We start from the raw sequence: 27,910 nt of genomic DNA on the forward strand, positions 1-27,910 counted from the left end.
CCGACCTGTTCGAGTTTTTAACGGCGCGTATAAATTTTACGAGCCGACAGACCGAACTGTTCGATCCCGGTATACGCCTTAATTGAAGTTACTCGCGTAAAATTCAGGCCAGCCACTCTGTTGGAAACGCCAACAGCCAACCATCGTCGGCTCTTCCCTATTACACCTCGCAATCTCGTTTCAGCTTTTCCACGGATACGTTTGCTCGCGGTACCGTTCCCAAGGGTAACATTGTCTAGATTACCGAGTGGAGTTAGCTAACCTCCGAGAGAGGCTCCCCAAGCAGGCGCGAGGACATTGTAATTATGTATTCTCGTTGCTCGCATCTGGGACCCTTGGCTGGCAAGTTACGTGCTTGGTGCCGTGTACACGGGGCTACTTCTGCGTCGGTTATGTGTGCAAAGCCGCCTGTTAGTCTTTCCGACATTCCCTTCTACGATGCCAAGCACCACCATCCCCGGCCAGGCTCTCCGCCCCTCGATCCTTTTTCTCGCCCTCTGTAACACCTCTCTCGCCGCTAACCTCGTCTCTTTTCAGTTTATACGCTTCTCGTACCCTTTCTTCTTCGTGTCTCCGAGGACCTCTCTCTCTCCGACCTCATCCTTCAGAACTCACCCCCGTACGCAACCCCCGATGACTAGAAGATTCGGCTGATTAAGTGACACGGACTCCCCTGTTTTTCTACCTCGTATAATTTAATCCGGTTCCTGGTGTCCTTCCTGTAAATCACAACTGGCCGTCATGCCGTCACGCTCGAGTATTTAAATAATCTCTCCCGCTTGCCCACGTGTCTGGACGCCGACCATTTAAAGTTCACGCGATACCGGCAGCGATTTAATTCTTCCTACGAAGAATCGATTATCCACGGTTCACCGGTTGCAGATACAGGTTACGGTAGTGGACCAGTACACACGTATGTACGAGTAATATTATTACCGGGCACGTCTGAAAGCGGCGTGGAACAAGGGGTGTCTTGACCCACCTCCCCGCACGGTCTTTCTCATTCCGTTTTCGATCCGCGGTCATAACTGGAACCCAGTCTTGCGCAATCTGCACGCTTATCTCGTGCACCATACGTCAAGTGCAGTACTGTCGGTGCCGGCTTTTTCTCCATTTTTCCTATCCGCTTTTTGCCCGTTGACCTCGTGTACCTGTCCAACCGTTGGTTATCCACCGACTTTTCCCCTACTCTTGCCTCTCCTCTATTTTCTTTATTTCTTTTCCATCCGCGTTTGGAATTCGGTCCTCTTTAACGCTGTTCTTCCGTACGTCGCATTCGGTTAACGGCAGAACCATTTAACTCTTACGAACGAACCAAACGTTTATCCAACGAGCGTGTAAGTTCGAAGCTGCAACGTTTAAAACTTCTGCATATACTTCGTCAGAGAAATATCCAAATATCCTCGTGATATCTTCATTAAATCAAGAAACATTTGTCCACAATCGCCCATTTTGTATTAAATCGTCGTTCATGGGAAAATATTTGAGAACGGACGAATGAATAAAATTTTCTAGAGTTATTTAATAACGCGACACGAAATCTTCCGTATCAATAAAACATAAGAATCTTGCTTTCCAAGATGAGAAAGAAGCACGTGATCGTCGAACGAAAGAGAACGTCGTATGACTGATTCTTTTCCATTCGTTTAAGGAGGAGATAAGATTTGAAAAACCATCGACCAGTCAGTGAACTGAAATATAATAACGCGTGGATAGGGAGAACGTGGTATACGAGTGTCGGAATACGAGTGGCTCTCGATAGGAGGTGGAGTGCGAGTGATCGTTCGATCGATCCACCGACGTCGTCGCTGAGGAAACAAGTATCGCCTCGTAAAACGGAGCTTATCCGCAAAATTCTAATATTTATTCATATCCGCGGTGATGCGGGGCGCTGGTGGCATCGGCGATGCTGGCCGACCGGGCGGAAAAGCGTTCTCAAAATCCCCGGAGGGACGAAAAGTGGATGGCAGGATTACCCTTTTCTATAAGGCACAGCCAGTGAGAGCTGATACGTATGTATATGTATGTTCCTCTATACATATATATAGGGACAGATAAAGGGTGGCTTTACTCGAGAGTACAGGTAAGGCATAACCAAAAGGAGGAAGGGGTGAGAAAAGACGAAGAAAAATAATACAGCGAAATAAGAATAAGAGAGGAAGGAAGAGATAAGACCAGAGACAACTTTCGGTAGGCGAAAGACTGAGCAGAAAAAGAAGAAGATTCGATGTCGTGGTACGAAGCTGGCCTGTTAAATGGCCTCGTGTTCAAAGTCTATCGAAAACACCGGACGTTTCGTGCCACCCTTTTCTCTTCTGTTCCAGGCACCCGCCTCGAATTCAACGTCAGCCCATCGTTCCCCCGTTCCCGTTCGTTCCCTTATTCATCTTCTTCCAGCCACGAGTCAGCAGATCCGACGCAACCCCCTTGTATCTTCGCAATAAACTGCCATCGGTTGGGGGCTTGGGACCAACGTCCCCATCGGTGCTTTGCTTCCTCGTTCCGTGGGCCGACGACGATGACACCGGCACCATAAAAGGCTGCCGGAGGAAGCCGATTCCTTTGTCACCCTCTGTCAAACGCGGGGAGAATAAGAGAGGAGACAAATAAGAGAAGGAGAGCGCGATGAGGGGAGGTTGGAGAGGCCTCGCGAGACCGTTTTCAACCTGGAGAGCCGAAATTGCTCGTCCCGCCGCAGCAGAACCTCCCCGATCTTTCTCTCTGTTTTCATGAATTTCCTTGACGTCTGCCCAGAATTATAATCAGCGGTAGCGGCGCTTTATCACAGTTTACCCGCGGCGGGAGTTAATCATTCCGAACAGCGGAATCGGCAGAGCCTGATGAAACTCTAGCAAGATAGGTCCGTTACGGAGGGGAGACACAGAAGATTTTCTTGCCCTCGATGTTTCGTCGATCCTATCGAGAGGAGGATCGAGTTACTGGATTTTTGTTCTTTCTCGCTAAACTTTCTTCGTTGCCGTGGGTGCGTGTTTTGCTACCCCGATTCTACCCACCGTGGAACGAAACAATGGATAAACGTAGATGGATATTTTTGATTCCACTCGGGACGTTCGTGTAAAAGCAAAGAGAAGGGAGAACGAAGAAAAGAACGAATATATTTCATTGTTTGGTTAGAAGGGCGCCTGTTTCATCGTGCGTTCTACCTACCTGCTGGATATAATCGAAGTAAAAGAACGCGGGGAGAAGCCGTCGAAGATTGTCGACGAAACCTACGCTGTAACGAAAATTGCCTAAAGGTCTGCTTCAGGGGTATGAAATAACACACCTCGCTGGTTGCGGCTCACGTGAGCACGAAGTGTGCGAGAAAGAACAAGTTACAGTCTGTCGGCTATGCAACCGTTCCTCGCGTCTCGCTGTTCCGTTCACGAGACTTTCTTTCCTTCGTGTCTAAATTCTCTTTTTGGCCCCGGTGAGTCCGTACGGGCTACGTACAACGTTTCTATTCTCGCTGCACGTTCTGAAAAGATTGCAGATAACGATTTCCTCTAGCCGTCGAGTGTCACGGAGTGGAGAACGAAAGGACGGTAGGGAGAGACGGCAACGACGACGACGAGACTCTCGAATTAAACGACGTTCGAAACATCCTCGTCAGGATCGTTCGAAATCGCTTTCCGGCCCATTGCCCCGTCGTTTGCGCGGCTCCCGGAAGAACTCGCTTTTAATTGGGCGGAAGGGACCGATAAGGGAGGGTCTGTCTGTCTCATTATCGGACGCACGCACCAGCGAGATCGCTGACTGTCCGTTAGAAAAATACTCCAATATCTTTCCTGCTTTCGTTGAATAACAAAGAAAGAAAGGAAATAGAAGAAAAGGGAAAAAAGAGAGGAAAGGAACAAAAAGACAAAAACGAAGCAATAAAACATGAAAAACGGCAGAGTGGAGATGCAAATCGTAGCAAGGTGCGACCGTTGCTCACCCACGAATCTTTTTTCCCCTTCCCACGCAGCCTTTTCCCTCGGCCACAGCTCCATGATTTCTCTCTCACGCACATTGTGGCCAACTTTTAATTAAACGTCGATAGGAATAAAAAATACGCGTCCCGGTCGCCCGGTTATATTTCAACCCTCCGGTCCGTGCACCCGGTCTCAGAGTGATGAATGCTCCACCAGCTGATATATACATCGCGGGTCGTAGGTCGATGGAGGTATCGGTGCGGGCAGAAGCGGCTGCCAGCCACTGCCTGCTTCTTCGTTATCGTCAAAAAATTTGCCAGGCTGACACCTCGGCCTGATTAACCATTAAAGTTAATTTGCGGTTGACTGGCGGCATCTTTCGGGAGCATTCTCCAGGCGTCCCACGGGGGATCTTCTCTGAAAGAGCTCTGCCACCGTGAGAGGACATTTATGATGAATTGGAAATCGATCAGCCCCTGGTGGTAAATTAATCAACGGGATAATCGAGCCGGATCTTTCATAAATCATTGCCCGTCGAGTGGAAGGGTCGTGCTCCAATTCGAGTCTCTCGACGGAAACTTGCTCCTTAAAAAATTCCATAGAACCAGCGTTTTTTCGCTCGTACTACCACAGGTATTATTCAAGCATTGAACGATTATCATCGAACGATCGACGACACGCGATCCCCGAGGAATTTCTTGAATCAAGCTCTTCTGTAAGCTCTTTTCCTCGATTTCGTTGCATCGAAAAAAGGCAGCGTTCGATGCTGGAGGCTTATACCCTGGGTCCAGTTAACCGCCATTTTTAGACACAAAGCGACCCTACGTAGTCGAGAGACCTTAACCGAGGTAGAGAAGAGAATACGAAGTGCTCGAAGAGAGACGCGAGAACGCCGGTAAAGTTGAAGGCGAAGAGAAGCGAATTCGCCATCGTCGTTGTCCTCGTCCTCGTCCTCGTCGTCTTTTCGTCTCGTCGAGGAGATGGAGGAGATTCGGTGAGAAACGACGCGACGGTGCAAAATAAAACGTCGCTCTATGCGACGCCTTTTTTTGCGACGGTACAGCCACCACTTCAATTTGACCTGTACAGCTCTCCGCGAGATCTTTGCGCGCCCTTTCTTAAGCATCGAGCGCCCTTTGTCGCGCGACGAGCGCCCTTAAACGAGGTCAATTGTTCGAAAAGTAGTTCGGACCTGGGTTCTTTCTTTTCTTTTTCCCCTCTTTTCCTTTTTCCCCTTTTTTTTCTAATCCGCGTGCATCACCTTTGAACGTTCCTCTGTTCTCTCCTCTCTAATTACGAATTATTGACGCTTCGTGGACGAGAGAACAGGATAAATATTTTCCGCTTTCGAAACTCTGTACGTGCACGTCGAATCAACAGAGTTCCGAAACAATCCAACCGTCACGAATTAAACCGTTCCGGTCATCGTTCTGCTTTTTTCCTCGTTACGTTTTGCAGCGACACGGTAACCCCGGCAAACGACCGCGTAATATGCCGATCCATATATGCGAGTACGCGAGTGATTTCACTCGCGCGCGAGCGCGTCTATGGCAAATTATTAATCCTTTGCTCCTGGAACACGAACAAATAGTAAACAATACCCGCGCACAATTAATTTGCTGCCGTAGCGGAGTGCCTTTTAATTAAAAAGCTCTCGTGCGGCGTAGAACGGAAGATGTCTACCAAACAAGCGGTCGCGCGACCATGAGCGCAATCACCACTGGCGCGTCCTAATTAAAAGAGATTGAATTCGTCGTTATTATTAGTACCGTTACCATACCGAGGGGCTGTCCTATTTTTCGTTTCTTCTCTTTTCTTTTCTTCAGCGCTAAAAAGCACGAAAGCCAAGAGTGTAAGAGAGTGAGAAAAATAGAAAAGGGAATGAGGAACAAGAGAGAAAGAGAGAGAGAGGATTCTGCTCAACGAATCTTCCTGTCGTCCTATGCGCAGCCAAGTGAATAGACGGTCCGCCGCTTTTTTCCTTCCTTTAGCCTTTCATACGCACGTCCCCATTCAAACGAAGCTATCCCTCGTTTCAGTCCCACCTCTGAATTCGCGAATTTATTTTTATTCGCCAGTTTACCTTTTTATTCCATTAACACCACAGACCGTCGCGACGTCGCGGCTCGCGTGTCCTCCACACTGTGCGCGCGAGAAAAATGGAGAGAGAGAGAGAGAGAGAGGGGGAGAGATGCGCCTTCTTCTTCCCTTTTATTTATCCCCCTCGAACACGAAACACCTTTGTGTTCTACTTGCTTAAAATACCTCCGTTCCGTTCCTCTTCCTCTTCATTTCTTCCTGCGTCACTCTTCCTCTCTATTCCGGCCCGCCGTCTCTCCGGTTGCATCTTCATTCATCTCTTTTAAATGATAAACCATAATGAATCGTCGTCCAGTCTCTGACCATCCCCCTTTGTCTTACCATCGGCATTACGAATTTATGTTTCATTGTCCGTTCAACCAAATGAACTATTTATCTCCCTCCGCGGATCCGCTCGATTCAGCCGAGCCGCGCCGATTGTTTTTCGCTTCGTCTCTCCCTCGGAACCTGACCGAACAAATAACCGAATGCGCGACGAGTGCACACTCGAGAGCCACACCGAGGACCAAATGGCGTTCGTTAGTAAAAGCCACCTCGTTCCTGAACCTCCTCTTCTCTCTCTCTCTCTCTCTCTCTCTCTCTTGCCCTCTCATCGTACCCACTTCGTTCAATTATCTATGGACGTTCGCCGCTCAGTCTCTTCGGTCCCGCATATCCTTTCGCCTTTTCACTCATGTTCTCGAGATTCTGCCTGAAATTTGATTTCCACCAAACGAAGGCTGCTCTCTCCCACTAACCATTCCACCCATGACAGACATAAAAAAAAATACCAACGTAATTCTCTTTACAAAGTTCAGTGGAAGCCTCTTCTCTCGATTTTCAAATCCCCTCACGAATGAAAACTTCCACAAGATAAAACCAACGATTCTTCCAATTGCAGAGGAATATCAACAAGCTCGGTGCTTTCCAGGCGACAAAAGACTTACACGACGAACCTCGGCGCGGAGTTTTAAACGAATTAGCTTCGTGCGCAACTCGTAACAGGAAAGTGCAATTAATACGCGGCGAGGACGAGCCGAGCGCTGGTTTCACAAATTCACGAGTCAGTGGAACGCGCGACATAGAGGAAAGAAAACGCGCGACGGCACAAAGGTGTGCGCGTCCTTTGACCAGGTCGCTCTAATCCCGGCCCGTAAAATGGGTTACGCGTAGGTTTCGGCCATGGCAAACAAACTTTCCGCCGCTACTTTTCGCAGTCGCGGATCTGTTCTCGCTAAACGCTGCCCCCTCGTGACGCAAAGGCCGCACCCTGCAGCGAGATCTGCTCATTTGCCTGCACGAACATCCCCGAGTCGCATGCAGATGCTAGCTCACGCTGCGAGTAAATGATGCGTTCCGGAGGGGCGCGCAAACGTGTGAGCCGTCGAAGAAAACAGGCGACGCGCCAACCTTTATAGTTCGTGTACTTGGTTGAAATTTCGTCGCTAAATATGCGGCTGTAGCGGGATTAAAATGTGAAAATTAAGGTTTCAGAGTTAAGGTTGAATTTAAGAACTTTGTATATTGGGAAATTTTGTTGGAGGTGCTAAAGGAAGATGGAACTCTTCAAAGTGTTTCGAAGGGTGTTTCGTATAATTAATTCCGTATATTAGAATTTTGGACCGGTATGTTTATGTAAATACGCGGGATGTACCAGATTTGATTTGCAGTTCATTAAGAGGGTTGAGAAGGATATAAAAAATAAATTATTTGCAACTGCAGGTTTGTCATTTTGTTACGTTTGAATAGGAACGCTTCTAATTATACGATGTTTGCACCATTTAATTACGCACGCTGTGCAAGTGTTCCTGAACAAATGTAATTATACAGTGACTAGAAGATGCAAGAATGATTTTATAATTACTCTGCTACACTCTGGCGAAGCTTATATTTTTCTATCCACTTGCGCAAGGTTTGTTAATCGAATTTAGAGACAAATTCTTCGTTGAAATAACCAGGCCGCTGTTATTATTTTAGCTATTTTAGATACCGTAGACATTGTGAGTTACAATGCCTCGGGGGTGCTTCAATTTGATCGTCGATAAACATACACACAGTTATGCAGTTGAGCGCGATAAACTTCGCAGAGTTGAACTATTGGCACTCGTCTAACCGCAACGATTCCATTTATCGCGAGAAAAATTCTCGTTTGCGCGTGAAATCCGCGACTGTATCGAACAATCATCGATTCGACGTTCGTGCAGCCGACGTCAGGTGCAATCTATCAAAACTGCCTTTCACGTCCCTGGTGACAAATTTCAATCTACCTCTTCGAAAAATCATAAAACCACCCTCTCCTCTTCGCTCCTGTGATTCAATGAGATTGAAACAGGCAACAGGAAAAAAAACCGTCAGTCAGTGGCGCGAATACCGCGCGTAATTGCTTCGTCAGCGAGTGAATTATCATCGTGGTTCGTCTCGCTTCATGGAGCGCACCTCTAACCCCTTCGGCGCGGAGTGGCGCGTGCGCGAACCGAAAAATATGCGACAAGAAATCACAGCTGAAGCTTTTTGGTGCGAGAGAAAGAGAACGAAAGAGTGTCGAGAGGCTGTAAAGCGTGAACGCGAACAGAGGGAGAAAGCAGATCGAAACGAACGAGGGATGGATAGACACAGAGAGGGTTGACGCTGGCCGGTACGCTTGTAATCGGAAAAGAGGGAAGCGGTCGCGGCCGAAAACACGGAAGCCTGCTTCAAACGAGCGTCATTTAACAAGCGTCGCTCGGGCGCGCGCAAACCGAAGGCCTGATTTTTCCGGATCTCATTAGCCGCGCGAGTGCACGCGCTGCCATTATAATCCCCCGTCGGCGCGCACAACCAGCGTTGACTGCACTAATTGCGTTTGAAGTACAAAAAGAAGGAGGACAAATAAAAGCCCGGCCAGAGGAGAAGGGTGAGAGGGAGGTGGTGAGGAGGAGCAAGAGTAAGAGGAGAAAAAAAACGAAGGGGGTGTACCGGTGGTGGTGGCGGCTCGGGTTCCGTTCGCGCCTCGTTTGCCGTGCTCTGCTCGCCGAGCGAAAGCGCACAAAGCTGATTGGCGAGAATTCGCGGCGCGTTATCGTACCACCCGTCGATCCGTTGGTTTTGCGGATTTCCGGTTTTCGTCGCTTGCCATCCGTGCTGAAAATATTGTATAATACTTTGTATTTTCACGCGCCGCTGTTTTCCATCCCTCTGTTTTCGTACACCTTTTCGCAGCCGAACTATTACCGTTGTAATGCGGACAAAACGAGAGAAAAATGAGACAGCGATGCATGGATACCTGGAGAACATCAATTTTCATTGATTTTACCAGGGGATTGCGATTTCCACTAACCATTGTCACGTTCGGCGAGATAAAATAATGACAAATTCAAGTACAGTCCGGAGTGGAAATGCGCTCGGTTAGGATCTAAATCAAACGACCGTAATCTGCTGACTCGACGTTCTCATAGAACGTCTCGCGTAATAAATCCGATTTCACGTTCGAACTCATTGTCTCGCGAAGAATTATTATCCGTCGGTGTACATTGTGTCGGTATTTTACACCGTGGGTTTTGATGTCTTTGTTATTACAGCTTCGTGCTCTCGGTTCACTTTCTCGACCGGTTCGATTCTCATCCTCGATTCACCTACGTGCCATTCGCTCTCACCTCGAGCCCCGACAATTTACTCTCTCACCTTTCACGGCGCAATCAGTCCGTCACTCGTCATTTAGCGGCCCGTGCCCCATGCAACGATCACTTTAACGCGCGGCCGTACCTAGTCAGGTTCGATCTACTTTGCGCGGGATCAAAGTAACCGGACCCGAGGCCGGGTAAAATCGTCATCAATTACGCTCAATCACCGAGGTGTTTGCAAGACTGATTCTTCACAGAGACGGTCCGTACTATCCGACGATTCCTCTTTAACGATGAAACGACATCACACGTGCGTCCGAATTCATCGTACGATGAGTATTTAGGTTTCAGCCGAATTATATCGTACCGTTGATATTACAGATGGTTCGAAGCGTAATGGTCGAACGTTTACTCGTATAATAAGCAGATTAATAAGTGATATTTAATTGCCGTTTATGCGCTACATAGCACGCGATATGGGAAACCGTCTTGTCGCCGGAACACGATTTTCCCATTCCACTGGAGCATAGACGCGCCGGTACGGTCCGCCGGCTGACCCAGTTTCCTCAACCCCTTCCGCGAAAATCGATCGAGGCTGCCTGCCTTTTTCTGACGCTTTCAAATTACCGCGAGAGCCTATCGGAAGCATTCGCTCGTTAAAATTCTGTTGTACCGAGTGTGCAGCCGCGGTAACCCAGCCCTGTTTGAACTCGATTAAAACGAGATTTCGCGTGTTGCCAACGAACGATCGAATAATAAGAGAGAGAAGAAATAAAACGAAAAACGCGAGCTTGCTCGCCATTCTCACCGCCGAAGAGGGGAGAAGCTAACCGCGAAGAAGAGCAAACACTCCTTCTTTTACCAGACCCCGATTTCACGACACCGACGAATTGCCTTCGTTTCTCTTCCAAGTGAAATAGAAGGGAAAATAGAAGCCTCTCCAAGACCGAGATTTCAACTCGTTCCGTGTACCGCGCGTAAATCATCGGTGACCTAAAAAATTCGTCAAAAGTCCGACTTTTATTAAACGAACGTCGGATATTCAGCGAACACGGCGATACAACTTTTGAGCCCGATTTTTTAAGCTTCCGCAGGCTTTCATGCGAAATCGTTAAAACCTTTCGTCGCTTCCTCCTCCTTCTTCTCGTTGTACGATGGAAAATATTCGTTTCGTATACAGAGCCGTCTTCACCATCTCCGCGTCTAAGCCGGCTGTCTCCGTCAAAATAATGTTTTTCTTCGGCAGTGGTAGTTTTTTAGAGACTAAGAGGCCGGGGTAAGCGGCGAAAGAAACGCGACGGAATGGAGGAAAGAGGGCGACGAACGAAGAGAGCGGACGAGAAACAGGTTGACGCGAGGATGGCTTGAAAAGCGCAAAACACTACACACGGAGGGTCCAGCGCCTCCCTCGGCATTCCTGCCACCGCTCTGGCTCCCTCTTTTCACCGTCTTCGCTCGTCTCTCTTGTCTTTGTGAAGCGGTAACGCCGGGTTGCCGACCTTCCCTCCCCGGTCCAGCTTCTGTCCTCCGTCTTACGCTCGTCCTTTACCTCCCCTTTACCACCTGCTCGATGCTCGCGCCTCATTCTCGCGGGTCTCGGAATGCACTCGTCGCTCGTCTTTTCTCTTCCCCTCATTCCAGCGATTGTCTCGGTTCCGTGCGCACGCACACGAACGAACGACCGCGTGCACGTCGTCGCCGTCGTCGTCGCCGCCACCACATCGCTTTCAGTCCTCCACGATGCGATGGGAAGAAATATTTGCACGTCCGACCAGAAGTCACTCGATGATGGTATTATTCGCTGCTAGCCAATGCACTTGGATACGCGCAAGCCGCAGGACGTTGTCGAGTTGCATCATTGAACGTGGTAAATCGTTTTTGTCGTGGAAGAGCCATTCATTGAAATGAATTAGATTTCTTTGTATTTATCGAGGAAATATTTTGCCGTGGAATATTTTTCATTGATTATCACGTGAAAATTACATCGTCGAACGTTTTGATAACGGATACGAAGAAATTAGGTATTTTTACAAATAAAGTCTTCTTATCTTTTATCCTTTTGCTATTCCAAGTTAATTATCGAAGATCAAATCACATTAGATATCTCGTGCCGGTTAATTTGCCTCTGAAAGAGCCCACTACTTTTTAAGTAGTTGAAGAACATGAAAAATCATTCGAGTTCCCTATCTCGTCTTCTTTGAAATGATCCCGGCTACAAGGAAATTACGATCCAGGCGACGTTATCGGGGCTCACGACGCGAGAGTACAGTAAAATTCCGCGAACAACGTACGCCGCAGGTTTCGTTACATTGAGAACGCGCTTGTACATTCTTTACGCGGAATGGGCCAAGATTTTAGAGGCTTTTACGGCGAGAGCTTCTTGCGGGTCCGAGTCGTTAAACAGCGCGTGATTTCGGCCCCCTTTTTATTATCGGACATCACGACTGGATAAAAGGAGAGAGAAGGAGAGATCGAGCCTCGATGCGAACGTCGAACTAACAGAGAAACACGACGAGAAAGGGTGGGATGGCGGAGGACTCATTCTGAAAAAGATCACAAATTCAAACGAAGCGACGCGATAACTTTTCCGCGGGACGTTTATTACGCGGTCGTAACATGCGCCGACTAACGGGCCTACCTGCCTGCAAGCCGACTTAATTGCACGGAAACATCGGGATCGCATAATGAAGAGGTCTCCTGAAAAGGTATCGAGAAGGTGCGCGCGAATTTCGTCCGCTCTCTCTCTCTCTCTCTCTCTCTTTCTCTTTCTTTCTCCTTTTGGACGCGTCGCGAGACCGTGCACGAGGCGGATTAAAAGCGTCGAAAGTCGAGACGTCGCGCAAATTATGCGTACCGTACCCGTTGCAGTTCGACATTCTGCCTTCTCGACTTTGCCGGTTCGACGTACTCTCGTTGTTCGATTTTCAAGAGAGCCGGAGAAACCAGGCGGGGAACAGAGACATCTGTTCTCAGGAAATTGTCTTAAGCCCGAGGCTACCGGTTGCTGATCGATGGACCGGTCATAAATTCAAACTACAACTTTTATGGTTCTTTAAGTACTGCTCCGTACACTCGCCGCTGGTATTCGATGTATTCGCGATGCTGCCGTTTCTAACGGCACGAAAAGAAGTCTACGTTTATATGGACGATTAGTATTTAGATTTCGAAGGTTTATAAGGTTTATACGGTACCTATAATCTATGACAGTTTTATAATTCTTGTAGATATTTAAAATCCAGATACGGAGGATATTCGTAAAAGGCTACCGGTTAGTTACCGGTAGTTGGGCATAACGGAAGGGGCCGAACGACGCACGGTGTACACGGCGCATTAAATTTGTTCGCTTTAAGCGAGCATTGTTGCGTGTCGCCCGCTCGAAAGAGCTCGTAACCGGTTTTAATTAACATAACAGACACCGGTGGTGGATAAGGAACAACGCCGATGAAGAGGAACCGCGTGGAGAGCGAAGCTTTGCGATTCGCGCTCGCACGAAAAAAGAATGCCGGCCAATTAAAATCGCGAACCGTCGCGCGCGTCGTTATTGCTACCGTCGGTCGACGCGCGCAGCTAATTTGAATCGTTCTAATGAAGAGGTCTTTCGCGATCGAACGCGCGACCAGCAGCGCAATTTAATCGGACACGCTGTGTGGTCCTCGTGGTGGCAAGGGGGCGGTCGAGACGCGTGTTCGCGAAATCTTCCAAAGTCGCACCGCTTAAACGATCCCGGTCCGTTTAATTGCAATTTATTACGCGCCTCCGTGGGACGAGAACGGAACAGAACGAGCACAGCCCTCTCGATTTCGCCGATCGAAAACAGGAGCCGACAATTCCGCTCGGTTCTTCGGTGTCGCGCGTTCCTTCCTCCCGAGTACGAAGAAACGCGAAAGAGAGGAACCGTGTACACTGCGCCTCTGCTCGTCACGCGGCCCTTATTCTTCTCTCCCTTCGAACAATGTAACCGGCTTTAATTGCGTCAGTTATGGCCGCCGTTTGCTCGCTGCCGACTGCCTGCAATCCGCGCGATCCTCTCTCATTCGCCTGGGCGATCACGGCGATCCGTGAACTCGCTGCGTGAGACACGGATATCCCAAGCCCCCGCCTCACGCTGGAATTACCGTGGAACGATAACCGGCTAACTGTAATTCAATTATCGCGTTAATTGCTGCCGACCATCGATCCCGATTCCATCGACCTTATCCGCGTATGTTCCATTGTTTTTAGTCTACTCCTATCGTTATGTGCAGTGGTTTACGTGTTGTACGTGGCAAGTATTCCAAGAGGTTAGTCACCAGTTCGATTTTAATGCCTGTTGTGCCGGGTATTGATTTATGGAACGGCAGATGAATTTCGCGTAAGATTATAATTTGTTGCATCGGATGTTGGTAATTATCTCGTCAAGAAGAAGGTCTAAATAAGAACAACGGTACTAACGAGTGTAATTACATGTATATTGGTAGTTGGTCATATGTAATTACTGTCTAACTACTGTATGAAGTTAAAAAAGGCAGTTTTTACTTTAACACGTTAATCCATGATAAATTTTCTCTTCTTCTTTTCGTATTACAGAGACGAAGCTTTCATCGAGATACATGTTACGTTATAAATCAGTGTTTCGATCGACTGCAATTATTATTTTTCAACTCTGTTATTTCGCGCGAATAAATTCTCTATAGCTTTCGCTCGTAAACCGTAATACACGACAATATTCTATAGGATAGTTTTCCAGGAAATAAACAATAACAACGTTTCGATGATATTTAGAGAAATCGGGCGCAAATTACGGAAAACAGCCTCTAACGTTTTTTAATACTCACTTGACCAGAAATAGCACCATTCGCTCATCAACGATGATTACAAGCAAATAGCAAACTAATATCCAATGTTAGAATCGTTTCATCAAAATCGTAAATGCCAATGCATGTTTATTTTAATAAAAATATCTTTTCTACGCCAATTGTAATATATATTTTAAAAGAGGATAGAAAGTTAATATATGGTCGTATGGTTGGGATGATGCGGAAATGAAAATCTCTTTCATTTGCTTGAAAAATAATGCTCGTAATAGGTTTCAAATAAAGAGTTGCACGCAATCTATAACCAGCCTGCTTCGCCATCCTTCGATTTATATCTCGTAAAATCACCAACGAACCCAATGCAATAATTTATTCAAGCGTCGAAGACAATTTCCACGCATACGAGACGCTTGTTCCTTGACAAACGCAGCACGCGTCGAATGCAACGATCGAATCTTAATCCAGTCTAACCGTGTTCGGCGAGAGCTGGTGGAACGCTGGCGTCAATCGGCTATCGTCGCGACGAAATTAATTAAAGTTGCGCCGAAGGCTACGTAACTTTCGCGGAATGCGCGCCACGTAGCCCGACAATGGCACAGTGGTAACAAACTTTTTAATGCATCCCGATAACGATTCCGATAACTGACTGGCTCAAATAAAAATTACCCTCGACGAAAAAGGGAGGATGGCGTCGGAAGCAGGGGCGCGCCGAGGTTGGCTTAACGACGCGTCGCGATCGCGTCCGCGTGAGAAAAGGCGAGTCGAGGGCAAAAGTGCAATCGGAACGCGCAATTTAAGCAAGAGTTACGGGTGGTACGCGAGCGCACGGTCAAAGTGGAGTTTCGCGTGGAGGGTAGTTTAAAAGATAATTTCCCTGGCGCGTTGTCGCGTTACGAACGTTCATTTCACGAGAGGAAGAAGTTTCGTAGTTTTACGATTTCGATTTTATCGGCCTGTTAGCCGCGCGACCGCCTGCCATTACATTTTTAGGGGGGTGACTTTCGCGCGATAAAGGAAACTGTTGTATTTTCGAGTTCGGCGGTAGTACCAGCGTAAAAAGCCATGGGGCTGGTTTTGCATGAATTTAAGCAGACACGGAGGAAACTTTTACGTGAACCGCCAGTTTGAGATGAATTTCGCAGGAGGAAAACACGATGATGAGTAGATATAGTTAGGTTTAAAAACGAAAGTCTTTTAGAAATAATTGTTGAAATTTGACAAAGTTTTATGAAAGTCAAAGATCCGATTATTGAGATTTCGAAATTTTCAGCGTGATGAAAAAGTATATGTTCAGCTTAGAAATGAAATATAAAGACAAAAAAGTCGTCGTCGTAATACGAGGTTGATCGTAATAGTGAATTTTAAAACTGTTGCCCTAAAAAATAAAAAATATATCTTATCCCGTTCTTCCCTTACAACCTCCAGACGCGTAAAGAATTTTGAGAAAGAACGCGGAACGTAACTCTTCACGAAACCTAAGTAACCAAGTTGGCTGTTGTTTCCAATCGAAGTAATGGTCGTAGAAACCAAGCCAGAGGCATTCGTTTTTCCATGGTCGTTCCACCAAGAAGCTACAACCCATTTGGAAGTTCGTTTCGCGGAGAAGCGAAGAGCAATTTGTCGCGCTCGATAACGATCCTTCCCGTCCTTTAAGAGAATTCCACGAACGGAGTGCCAACATGTATCCAGATGCTTTACGAGCGGAAATGCGTGTCGCCAGCACGCGTGCTCGCGTCGTTCTGTTATTGTTAATCGAGTGGGCGCTCGTTCGTCCGCGAATCAATTTCTCAGGCGGTAGAAGTGAAATAGCTCGTCTGCAGATATCGGCCGGAGAAATTGGCGCGTGTAAACAAGCCGGCGGCGGCGGCGACTAGTTGCAACGCGAACAGACGATAAAATTGCGATCGTGCGTCGAACGAAATTTAACCGGATCCACGTACGGTGTAAATGAGACGCGAAGCGATTCCCTCGTAAACTAGAATCGCCCATAGTACCGTAACCTTCATTTTGCCGCTCCGCTCTTTGCTCCGCTTTGACGTGGTACCGCGCGAAACGAGGGAGTCAAGCATTCCGCCCGGGGATTTACAGCGAGAAATATGAAATCGGTGGTGAGCACAGCGTTCGAACGATCCTTTTGTGCGCTTTATCGCGTGCGCACGATATGAAACGGTAGCCTTTTATTGCCACCGTATACCGAATTCGTTGGTCGATTACGGAAGCACAGGAGGGTTCTTTAAAAGTCTGCGCACCAGTGATTTACAGTTTCCGCGATTCAAGCCCGTACCTTGCTTCTATATGGGACACTCGTTAAAGCATCGAAATACCATGGGGTTATGAAATTTCCCTTCGCATTAGTTCCAAGCTCGTACGATAAGGGACACCGATAAAAACTTACTTAAAATGCTAATGCTTATCGACTCATCTTACGCGGGTTGCTCAGAGCGTAAAATATTCCTAAAACATTCAATAAACATAATTCTTTCTTTTCATGCCATTCGGAGAGAATATATCACTCGTTCCTCTGTTCGTAACAAAATAACCAGAGGACCGGAGGTACCGTTTCAAGAAGAGACGTAACTGCATTCGTTTCGTCTTTGTAAACATTTCCGGACGCGGCGGGTGAAAGAAAAAAGAGAAAAAAGAAAGAATGGATGTCCACTTATAAAAGCAGGCGCGTGCAGCCAGGAAGCGCACACGAGCTTCTTGTAATCCGCGCATACCAACCAGGACCGGAGGGAGAATGAATGTAGAAGCAACCTGCCAGAAAAAGAGAGAGAGCGAGAGAGACATAGCTTGCGCGCTAAATTAATGTAACGCGCGACCGCGACGGGCTTATAATCTGATCCCCGGCTGCACCGGTAGCCGTGTCGCTTTTTTACGCATACCCCTGAACTCGGCCGATAAGGATTATTTGTTGAATCGCGCGGTACAACCACGAACCTTCGTCTCACGTAAGATCCTCGTATTTTCCACGGAAGGCGCCTCGATTTCGCTTAATTACCGCAGCTCGAGCCGTGACAGCCATCGAAGAAGCGGCTACAACGTGTTCGTTAGCGTTTACTGTTTTAGGTACGAGACACTTCTTCGGCTTGATCGAGTACCTTTTTAAACAGGATAATCCTCTCTAAATACAAGAACCGAGGAGATACATGGAATCGTAACGTCGTTTGAACGACGTTATTCTACTCGAAATGGCAGTCATCTCGAACAACAGAAACAGAAACACAATAGAGTCTTCCTAAAACGCATACGAAGCTTTAAATAAAAATTTCGCGAAACTGACGTTAATTCTGCGTGAAAAAATAAAAAGCTGCGCTTAAGCAAGTCTAACAAAGCGAAGTCTTCTTTAAGCAATTCGACATTTTAACTTTCTGAAATCTTCGTTCTCGTTGAACCGCGTTTTTAGTAGAGTGGTCGAAGTTGACCAAAAAATAACAGTCAAGGTAGATCAGCGTCGGTGGTCAGTCTGACCTCGATACGTCGATACGGAGCCGCAATATTTCGTCGGATCGTTTTACACGGTTCGCGAGGGCGAGGAGCTACGGGCTAGACAGGAATTTACAAAGCGGTTTAACAGAGTTCGCCGGCCGAAGAAGAAACTTCGGTTTAATTTGGCGCGCATTAATGCGCCTGGGAAACTTCGACAGGAAGTTTTAGTCCGCTACCGAGCCACTCTCTTGTCTTCTTTCATTTTTCTTTCTTATTTCTCCCCTTCTCCCTCCTTTTTTTTCTTTCTTCTCTTCCTTCCCTCCTTTTATTTTTCTTCTTTTATCTCGTCGATCGGTTGGGAAAAAGGCGCGCTTATTAAAAAATCAATAGACTCGAGCCGAGAAACGAGTCGGTCACGTCGGCAATCTTCCCTTAACGCCGCGATATTCTCTCGAATTTCACGAAAATCGATATCGGTATTCTCGCTTGCACCTCGCCTCCTCCATAGTAAAAATCTTCTGTAACGCAACACGCTTCATCCTTTTAGGCACGAAGTTTACTTGGACGGCGCGATTAAGCGGACAGGTTTCGCACTATTCAACTGGTTTATCGGAGCAACTTTATACCTCCGCGATATTTATTCCTTTCGAGTAAGCGAAACAACCGCGAAATCTTCCACTTTAAAATCCTTTCTCTTCGCCAGCGCGTTCTTTTAAAACGAAACATCCAACTATCGAGAGACGCGAATAAAACGAATCGTCGTAACACGAGGGAATACCTTTCGGATACGAAGGTGATTTCATTGGTACGCTTATTAGTAACTGCCTGCTAAAAGCAGATTCGAGTGCCTGGAGCCGCTTTCACGCGATTTTAACCCCCGAAAAAATCCGCCGCCTGTGCACGAAGGCGCGATTGTGCTTGTACACGTCGGCCGACCCTGCAGGGAAAAGGCCCGAGGGAGTGGTGGTTACCCCAGAGACCGTGAGAGGCTCTTTTCTCTCTTTGAGGGGGCGAGTCGACTTAGCGAAAAGGTCTCGTTCGTATGAATGTTAACGAGAGCGTGATCGGGAAAAAGAAGCACGAGGAGGAAGAAAAAGCGGAAGAAGCCGGAGGAGAGCGCGGAACAGAGATCGAATAAGGAGTGGAAGCGAGGAGGATGAGTTACGTTGCCTCCGGCCAGAGAACGGAATAGGAAACGATTTCGAGTGTGTCGACTGTTTTCTATCGGTTGCAGAGAGAAGCTCGGAAGCGGGTCAAGTGCGGGTGCAAGCGGAGAAAGCAGAGCAGCGGTGACAGGGGAAACGTCGACGAAGAAGAGGAGAGAAGGAGAAGATAAAGGGAGAAAGCGAAGCGAATTCGTACGGGGCTGTGCATTAGCGAGGAACAATAGAGGGATAGCGCGAGTTCCACCAGAGAGAGAGAGAGAAAGAGATCGCTTTATTATCGTGAACGGTTCCACCCCCGCATTTCATACGTCTTAATAAAGCACCGTTTCTTCATCCACGCAGTTCGTTCTCTATCTCTGTACCCTTTAGCCGCGGCTTTTTGCCGAAAAGCAGCTTGGTTGTCTCCCATCGAATGTGCCTCTTTCGCGTCGCCCCTCCTGCACCCTAAGCCACCTATTATCCTCTTTTTATCGTGAGCCGGCCGACTTGCACTCGAAAGCGGTTAACACGAGCCAAGAAGTAAAGCCGAATGTAATGTGTGTATTAAGTAGATAACGCCAACTCTTCTTAGTTCACCCCTGTATGATTGTCCCTCTTCGTCTATCTACCGCAATCAATCGTTGCATCATAGAGCGAACCGCGGTCGGCGATAAAATTATGGATCGAACGAGGATCAAGGACTGACGTCTAGCCTCGTACTAACTTCTCATAAGTCAGAGAACGACGAGGATAGGAGCAACGACGATGGGAATGAACGACGAGAGAAGGCCTGTGTCTCGCAACGCTGGAAAGCACGGCTTATTCCGGAGTTATTTTTCACGGAACGTTGAAAAATTGCTGCCACTAAGAAATCGGAAATCGATTACGTCGCGGAATCCTGGGACGGGGCGTGACACCGTCGTAAGCAGTGAAACTGATGGGTGCCCCGTTCGAGAGACACTGGTAGCTCCGTTCTCGCGGAACGCCAGATCGATCTTTCGCTCGCACGTGCATTCGTACGATCGTCGACAGGTTGCTCCCTTACATTCCATAAAATTAAAGGTGGAACTTCCGCAGATCATCCATGAAAACGAAATCACTGAGCGAAAATCCTCCGTCGATCGATCTTTCGCTATCCGTAAAAACGTACGAACAGACTTCTGTAGAATACAGAAAAGTTTTAAACGTAGCATTACCGAACACGATATCGTTAATTACTTGGTCGCTTCCCGTTTCAACGAGAATATAAGTCGTTGGCGAACGAGATAGCCTCGGTTTCGCGTAACGGGCTGGGTCGAGTGGACGCTTCAGCCTTCAGGGAGGAAACAATTTCTCTAACTGAGCAGGCTAACGTGGCGCGAACTATGCCACGACCCCGATAAAAAGGAAACGATAATCCAGCGTTGAGCGCACCGCTCAACGACTGCTCTATGCAAATGTCGGCACCGGGGGCGGCCACAGTAGAGCTGAAAAAACGCGGGTTGAAAGAAGAAAGAGCGACGATGGGCGACCAAAGAAGGGCGAAGATTTTCAATTACGGTCAAAAACCAGCCGGAGAGAAGGTGATCCAGCGCGAATAGAGAACAAGTTGACGTAGAGGTAGAACCAAGGTTAGGTGCAATTTTTGAGGCGCCTAGCGAGCGAACTGGGTCACGTACGCCGGAAGTAAACGTCACGAGAATTAAAAGTCCTCCTTCTACTCGTCATGGAACCACCACCACGTCCCGGAATTCCGGCTGAAAGACTCGCTTCTACTTTTCTCTCCGATCCTCTCTCACATCTCCTCCGGTTTCCTCCTTCCTGCTAGGCGATCTTCTTGCTCGCTTCTTTCAACCATAGGTAGCACGACAACGAGAGACGCGAAGATCACGGCAATCTCTTATTTTCCGCGCGACCGATCCATTCGGCGCGAATTGGAAAACGCGAGCAGCAAGAGAACGAAGTTGCACGCCGGTAGGAACCGGAAGAGGCGATAGAGAGAACAGCACCGTAGTGAGAAAGAAGTTTAAAGTGAGAAAGGGGTAGTTTGGTATGCGGAATTTTTATTCGGTCGCTTTCTATCGGACTAAGAGATTTTTGCGGCATCGAAACCTGCTCATCCTAGTAAACTCGTGGAATACTATCGTTCCTTTATACCTTGTAATTATATATACCGCAATAAAGATTTTATAGATACAAACGCAGAAGGAATTTACGGTTCTAATTGCTAATATGGAAGAGACGTTCTCTTTGATTATCATTCTTTGTCCTCGTAAAAAGAGATTAACAACGTGTAAGTAATATGATATACCGTTTACGAAACTATAAAAGCGTCGTTACGAAATAGAGAAATTTCGATTTAATTCGAAAATAAAACATTTGAAAAAGGGATTAAATCGTGTAATTGTAATACCGCGCGATATTAATGGAGTTTCTTTTTATAATTACAAGTTAAACCGCTAGGCGAATGTCAGTGACCAGTTAAATTTGCTCCTCAGACAGGTCGTTACCGTCTGAACGACTAATCGCATAGAACTCAATGAACTCGACGAAAACACGCCGAAGGGCACACAGAGAAGAAGAAAGAAGAGACAGCTAGCGAACTGTGCTCGCAGCAACAGCTCGCGCATGATTGGAAATTAGATTAGTCACGTTGAAGCGGCTTTCAACGAGCCTGGTCGTCGGCTGCCCATTGTTACGTGGTTGAACTTCCAGCTACCATATGCATCGCACTGTGAGCAGGGAAAGAAATACGCTATCTATATTGCACTCTTCCGGTGAAAGTAGAAAAATTACCAAGGTAGATTAAGGAATTCCAAAAAACGTTCCATCGCCGTAACGCTACTATACTTTTCGATTCGCGATACAGTAAAATTCCATTTATTGGAATGAAATTTTAGTTAGAGTCCAATTAAACGAATACCTACCAATTGAATCAAATTATCCCAACTACTATTACATCGATGGAAAATTGTATGTAATTAAAATTATCGGTGAATTCCTATAATATGAGCCGTTTGATTGCTATACGAGTCCTTTCATAAAACTGCGAACGCGTTCTCAAACGACTTTCGAATTAACTTCGACACCACGCGATAATTATCTAGAAATGCGATTGATTCGAAAACGAAAGAGTCATCTAATTTTTTAATACAATTTTCCAATACCGTGGAACTATGTTCCGCGGCAGAAACTCGAAAGTGGAAGAAGTTTAACAAGGAACTTCGGTTCGCCGTAGAAACAACGTGCGCGGACCAATAGCGAAAAACCGATCGAGTGCAGGATAACGGATCAGAGGGAACGGGAAGAGGGTGAAAAGCTGGAAGAGCGGAAACTCCTGTGGAGGAGAAACAACCTGGAAAAGCGGCGTAATGCGCAGTAAATTGGGGCCACCGTGTGTTGCCGATGTACCACAAATCTTAGACGCGAGGGTTCGCGGCAAGTTACGGTTTCCCGGGTTAGCTGGAAAAGCCAGAGAGAAAGAGGTGGGAAAACAGAAGCGCGGGTGGTTGTCGGTTAAGACGGAACGAGGTTGTTTGGCCGGTTGCTGGTGAACGACGCGACGTTGAGCTGGCGCACTTCCGCTACCAGCTGCACGGAACATCTCTCAACTACGACGTCGACGAACGCCACAGTTATATGTATTCCTTATCGTCGCGACGCTTTGAATCGAACACGATGGGTTGATGCGGAGTTTGGCACGAATTTAAAGGTGGCTTATCTGGACCGCGTGTTTGTTGTTTGACTTCCCTAGAACTTTCGAAGAACATTTTGCGATATTGATCGAGGAACAACTGGAAGGTACCGTTTCGGTCGGTAAAGGCGATCGTACGAGTTCGTAGATCTCCGAAACATCTTTTGTTAACGTCTTCTACGTTTTACGGAAATGCTCAAATACGAGTAAATAATACATCGATTCAGTTTCTGCAGAGATATACTCTACTTGAAAGGATTACTTTTCGTATATCTATGATTTTTATACTCGCCCTTTACGTTCGTACATTTCCTTTCAACCTTTGCCTTATAGTCGATCTTCGTCGCGATATTATAGGTATGTTGACCACGAATGTTCATGGATTTACTGTATAAAAAATATAGAGGCGAAACATAATATTTCGATGAAGGAATATCGGTATTTCAGGGATCCTCGTTGAAATAATATCTGAAAATTTTTCAGAACCACAGAACCAATTGAATCGTGTAGTATTGTGAATAAATGGAAGATAGAAACGTGCGTTGTTCGAAACGGTCACGTCATGCCCATTTCTAGCTCTTTATCTACCCCTTGCCATTTTTCCCCGAGCGTTACTTCCGTTTCATGGCGAAATCAAAGACGTTGCCAAAGCCGTCTGAGCCGTCGACCGCACGCCGTACAATGCCGGAGATTTTGATTTATCTATCGCGCGAGTTTCCGTGTGCGTCGGTGAGCGAACGGAATGGACGAGAACGAGTTCTCCTTCGAGCGTTCGAAGGGTGAGATCCACGATACGACGTCGAAGGAGAACGAAGGGCAAAACAGTGGAAATACAGTGACTATGGTTACGCGCGGATTAGGTGCACCGAAGTGTGTGATAACGCGAAGGAATAGAGAGAAACTCTTCTCTCGTCCCTAACCCTGGTTTGCTCCTTATTCGACCCCTCGCAACTCGAAATCGCTCTCGAGACTGCCGCTCGTTAATGCTCGGTTTCGACGTGTGTGCAGCACGCGTTCCGAAACTTCGGCTTGGTTGCACGACTAACCAAATCTCCACCCTTTTTACCTGTGGACTCGTGCATGGAATACGAACCGCGTGCGTTGCGTGTCGCAACTAATAATTCACGAAAGAATATGAAACGTTTTATATCGGTTTGATAACAGAAAACATCTGCTCTATTAAAACAATATTAGGATAAACAAGAAAACGATAAAACGCACCCCGATATTTCCCACAAATTATAATTGAGATTACAATTCTTCCCGTTTGTCTCTACTATCCAGCCAATCGTCTATCGCGATATTCTTCCAAATATTTAACCACAGTTAACCCCGTAACGCGTGTTTGTTCTCTAATTGCACCACGGCTCCGACAAACACACCCTCGCCGATTCTTCCCGCAACGATATCACTCCACACGCGGTTTCTCCTAAATCGATTAACAGACGAGTTAATTCTGAATGTGGCATGGCGTGTTTCGTACACAGAACTGGTCTTCTAAGTAGCTACGTCCGATGTCAACCTACTGGTCCGTTTCCTAAGGGTCTTTCGAGGGGGTTGAAGGGACGATCCTCGCCGGCGATAGTAAAATGTAACAGGCCGGCCAGTGTACACATCTCAACCGACTACCTCCATCCTTGTTATTAAACACACCGTGTTTGCTTTCCGATAAATGTTTCAACGGTCAACCCGTAAGCGCGGCCGCTGTGCTGCGGTTTCGCTCGACCGGATATGCAGTGCGTCGATCTGCGTCGTCCCCCCTTTGCTACCAGCAAAACCACCGCTTCAAAACCCACCCCCGTCCGCGTCCGCGTTGTTGCGCGACCTTCCACTCGTGTATCCACATTCGACGATAACTATTTTTGCGTGGCATCCACTCGTCGAGAATCGGACGGATTGATTTCGATACGATTCGAAACTCGTTTTATTGAAAGTTAAATAAGCGATTGCGGATGGAGTATTTTTTAAACGTGACGATACCTAATTGCTAAGAATTGGAGAAACTAATCTTTTGACAAGTTAAAGAGTAGCGAAGTTACGCTATTTTTCCTTTGATATTTTATATCTGTTCTTTCCACTTAGAATTTAAATGAAATTTTCTTCTGCATGTCCAAAGTACGATAATTTGTTACTCACAGTTTCTAGCAAACAATAAATACTTTATATGCACTAATAAAACGCAAAGTTAATCCGAGAATAGTTGCGAACTTTGTAAATATGTTTAGAAACCAAAAATAACGAGATTGTTCGAATCAGATATGGTATCCGAACTAGCGGAAAGTATTTTCTTCTTACCAATTATCCGTACGCAACAAAGCAAAAGCGTCGATTGCCTTTTCCCTCGACTCTGGCCACAGGCTTTTCATCGTTAGCCAGTCGAAACTCACGTTCGACTCGAAAGCTGTAATTTTTCAGGGAGTCGGTGAACACGGTCTCGCTCACGTGCAACGCGTAAATATTCGCGCGCGTTCCTCCGTGAGGAGCCTTAATTGGCACAAGGACAGAGACCGAGAGCCTGTGGACAGGTCGCCGGTTTGGAATCGGCGCGCGCTGAAATCGTAAATACCTTGGCACTCACCTATATTTCGCGCCGCGACGGTACAACCGCTGGTTAGGAGCCACGCAAACACCAGGCCACTGAGTAGACCTTTCCGTCGACCCTTGCGGCACTCCATCGTGAAGTTCCGAGCTCCGACTACGCCTGCAAACAAAACAACCGGCATCGTTAGAGGGTGAGAGTAATTGCTACCGCGAGCGTTACACCGGCCGCACGGCAACGCGATTTTTCATTACGCCCGAACATTTTTCGCGTAGAAACATCTGGACTGGTCGGTGGTACGATTCAGGGGTTAAATTCGTGTCTTGTAGGTTTAACGAATAAAGAGCGTGTCAAAGGCGTGTTCGAATTCCAAAGTTTTAGCTCTTAGAATTTCAAGTTTTAAGCTTCGAATCGTTTAGTTGGAAATTATAATCTTCTTAATTTTATGTTTCGTATTTCCTGAAATTTTCATTTAGTATTTCATACGTGAGATTAGAATTGATAAGCTGGATAAACGCGCGGAAGCTTCCCTAAATTCCCTCGATCCATCGAGGATGATCGCGCCCATCTGCTCGGATAACGCGCTGCGTGTTTACGCGCGTACCACACACATCGCGCCCGCTTTTTTTTCCGCCGAGCTTTAAGCTCGATGTCAGTCGCATTCTCGCGAAATCCCTTTGTCGCGCGGCATTACCGAAGGAAAACATGTTATCCGTGCGATTTCGCGCCTAATCCAGCTAACGCACCTGCTCTCCTATCGCTACTGAAATTCGTAACGATGACGGCGTCTCGTCGCGTGGATTTTTTTACGTGAAAATGGGTTTGCCACTACTACGCTTACACGGAACTTTGGCTGAACCGTTCGAGCGACAAATTTCACGGACGTACAACGTCCTCTCTCGTTCTCCTATTATCGACTCCATTTTCCAAAATAGACAACAACTGCTGCGGACCGTAGCCTATATACGATGGAAAGAAAGTTGCAACGCTGTTGTCGGTGAAACGGCATAGATCAGCTTAATTCAGAGAGAACGAACGGAATAAATGCGGTCGAAGAGGAAAGGGTTGCGTGCTTGCTCCTGTTCACGGGACCAACTACTCTCGCGCGTTAAGCGCGTGAACCTCGAGCCGAACGTTGCTGAACGTTGTGAATATGGGTTAACGAAGGCAAAAAAGGAAAACAATTTTCGCATCAGCGTTTCGGCATTTAGCAGGCACCGCACAATGGGACGTCGGCGGATGAAAACATTCGAGGCCAACGGCGAGAGAAACGAAGAGAAAGAATATAGAAAACGAAACGAAACGGAGCAGCGGTCAAAGAGAAAAAGGGCTCCGAAAAACAGAGGGACGGAAATAGAACGCGGCAACGCCAATACCGTGTTTCCCTCCCCGCACGTTTTCACAGACTGCACAACCGGAATCCTAGCAGAAACTCCCGAACTATTTATTTCCGTTCGACGTCGCGCCGCTTATGTTTTCGTTCTCGTTTTTTCTGACCGCGGGAAATCCGACCACGTGACGATTACCTTCTTCATGTACTTTTGTCAATCGTTGATAATTTATATTCTACGGATTATTTATTCATTCGATTAATTTTTTAGCCACGTTTAACGAACTGTCAAATCAGTTGAAGCGACCAGTTATATCGATGCAAATACTTTTGGTGACATTAACGTTTACGTTCATCGAAACGGAAACATAATTATATGTATAATAGAAGTGCGTTTGTATGAATATATCGTGGACAGATAGTTTGTATAATAGAATTTCCCCCACTACCCATGATTTTTCGTCAACGTAATAGAAGTCTATCTCCAGCTATGCGAATTCAATTAGCGAAAGTTCATTTAATCACCGACTAAAATTTCAATCAAATAAACGAAGTTCTACTATGCCCACTCGCTCTAATTTTCGTTAACTACGTACGAAACATTTAGGTACAATCAAAGCCCGGTGGCTCTACTGTTAAGCTAACAACATTCCCAAACACCTCTAACTCGATCTTCGAGCCAATCATCGTTCCCACATCCGTCACTGGACACCCACCGTACAGTATTACCTTGATTTACATGAGACCGCGTTACGATGCAGTTCGCAAGCGGAGCACGATCCCGTGGAAGTGTTCAAAGGTACTAACGACCGGGATACCTGGAGCAGTGCCAGCAGTCGAGTAACACGCTGCAGCTACGAGCGCAACCAGGACCGCGTGAATTTTTCCAACGAGCCTAATTAAGTCGCGTGGCAGTCTCGCAGTACCCTTGCCACCCTTTTGTTTTCCTTTCGAACTTTGCCGTGTCTGCGCACCGGCTCGCTGGACAACGTGCACCACGGTCTCCCTCCTCTCTGTCTCTTTCCGGTTACCGTTGCTATTCAATGGCGGTTAATACGAGTTGGCAGGATAAACGTGCAATCGCGGAGCACCGTAATTATCGCGGAAACGTCTGCAAACTGCCGGAGTAACAATGATAAGTAGAAGAGAGTGGCGGTCTTCGGGTTACGCGTCTAAGCGTGCGCACGCACGCGATGCACATGTCCGACGCATTACGCATAATTAATCCAACGATGCTTATCTCTTCTAACCTGGGTATCCGCGTGCGTTCGCGTCCGCCGCGTGAATAGAACCGACCGCGCGCGATTCTCCTTTCATCGCCGGTATACGAGGTTGCCCCACCGCACGCGCGCTCTCCACACCGCGTCATCGATCCTCGTATTCTTTCCCGTCTTCGTTCCCTGTCTGTT

The 27,910-nt window shown here is 47.1% G+C and overlaps 1 protein-coding gene across 5 annotated transcripts in view; it reads right to left on the bottom strand.

Moving 5' to 3' along the window:
* LOC100649283 (latrophilin Cirl) overlaps nt 1-27,910 on the bottom strand; it is a 362,909-nt gene that overhangs the window by 204,690 nt on the left and 130,309 nt on the right. For all 5 annotated transcript variants that reach the window (XM_012320795.3, XM_048408351.1, XM_048408358.1 and 2 more), the window contains one exon: nt 25,211-25,333. In XM_012320795.3, the coding sequence (XP_012176185.2) occupies nt 25,211-25,307 (97 nt within the window). In that variant the 5' untranslated portion in view covers nt 25,308-25,333. The remainder of the gene's footprint in view (nt 1-25,210; nt 25,334-27,910) is intronic.

This window comes from Bombus terrestris, chromosome 1 (assembly GCF_910591885.1).
Source record: "Bombus terrestris chromosome 1, iyBomTerr1.2, whole genome shotgun sequence".
Classification (NCBI taxonomy): Eukaryota; Metazoa; Arthropoda; class Insecta; order Hymenoptera; family Apidae; genus Bombus; species Bombus terrestris.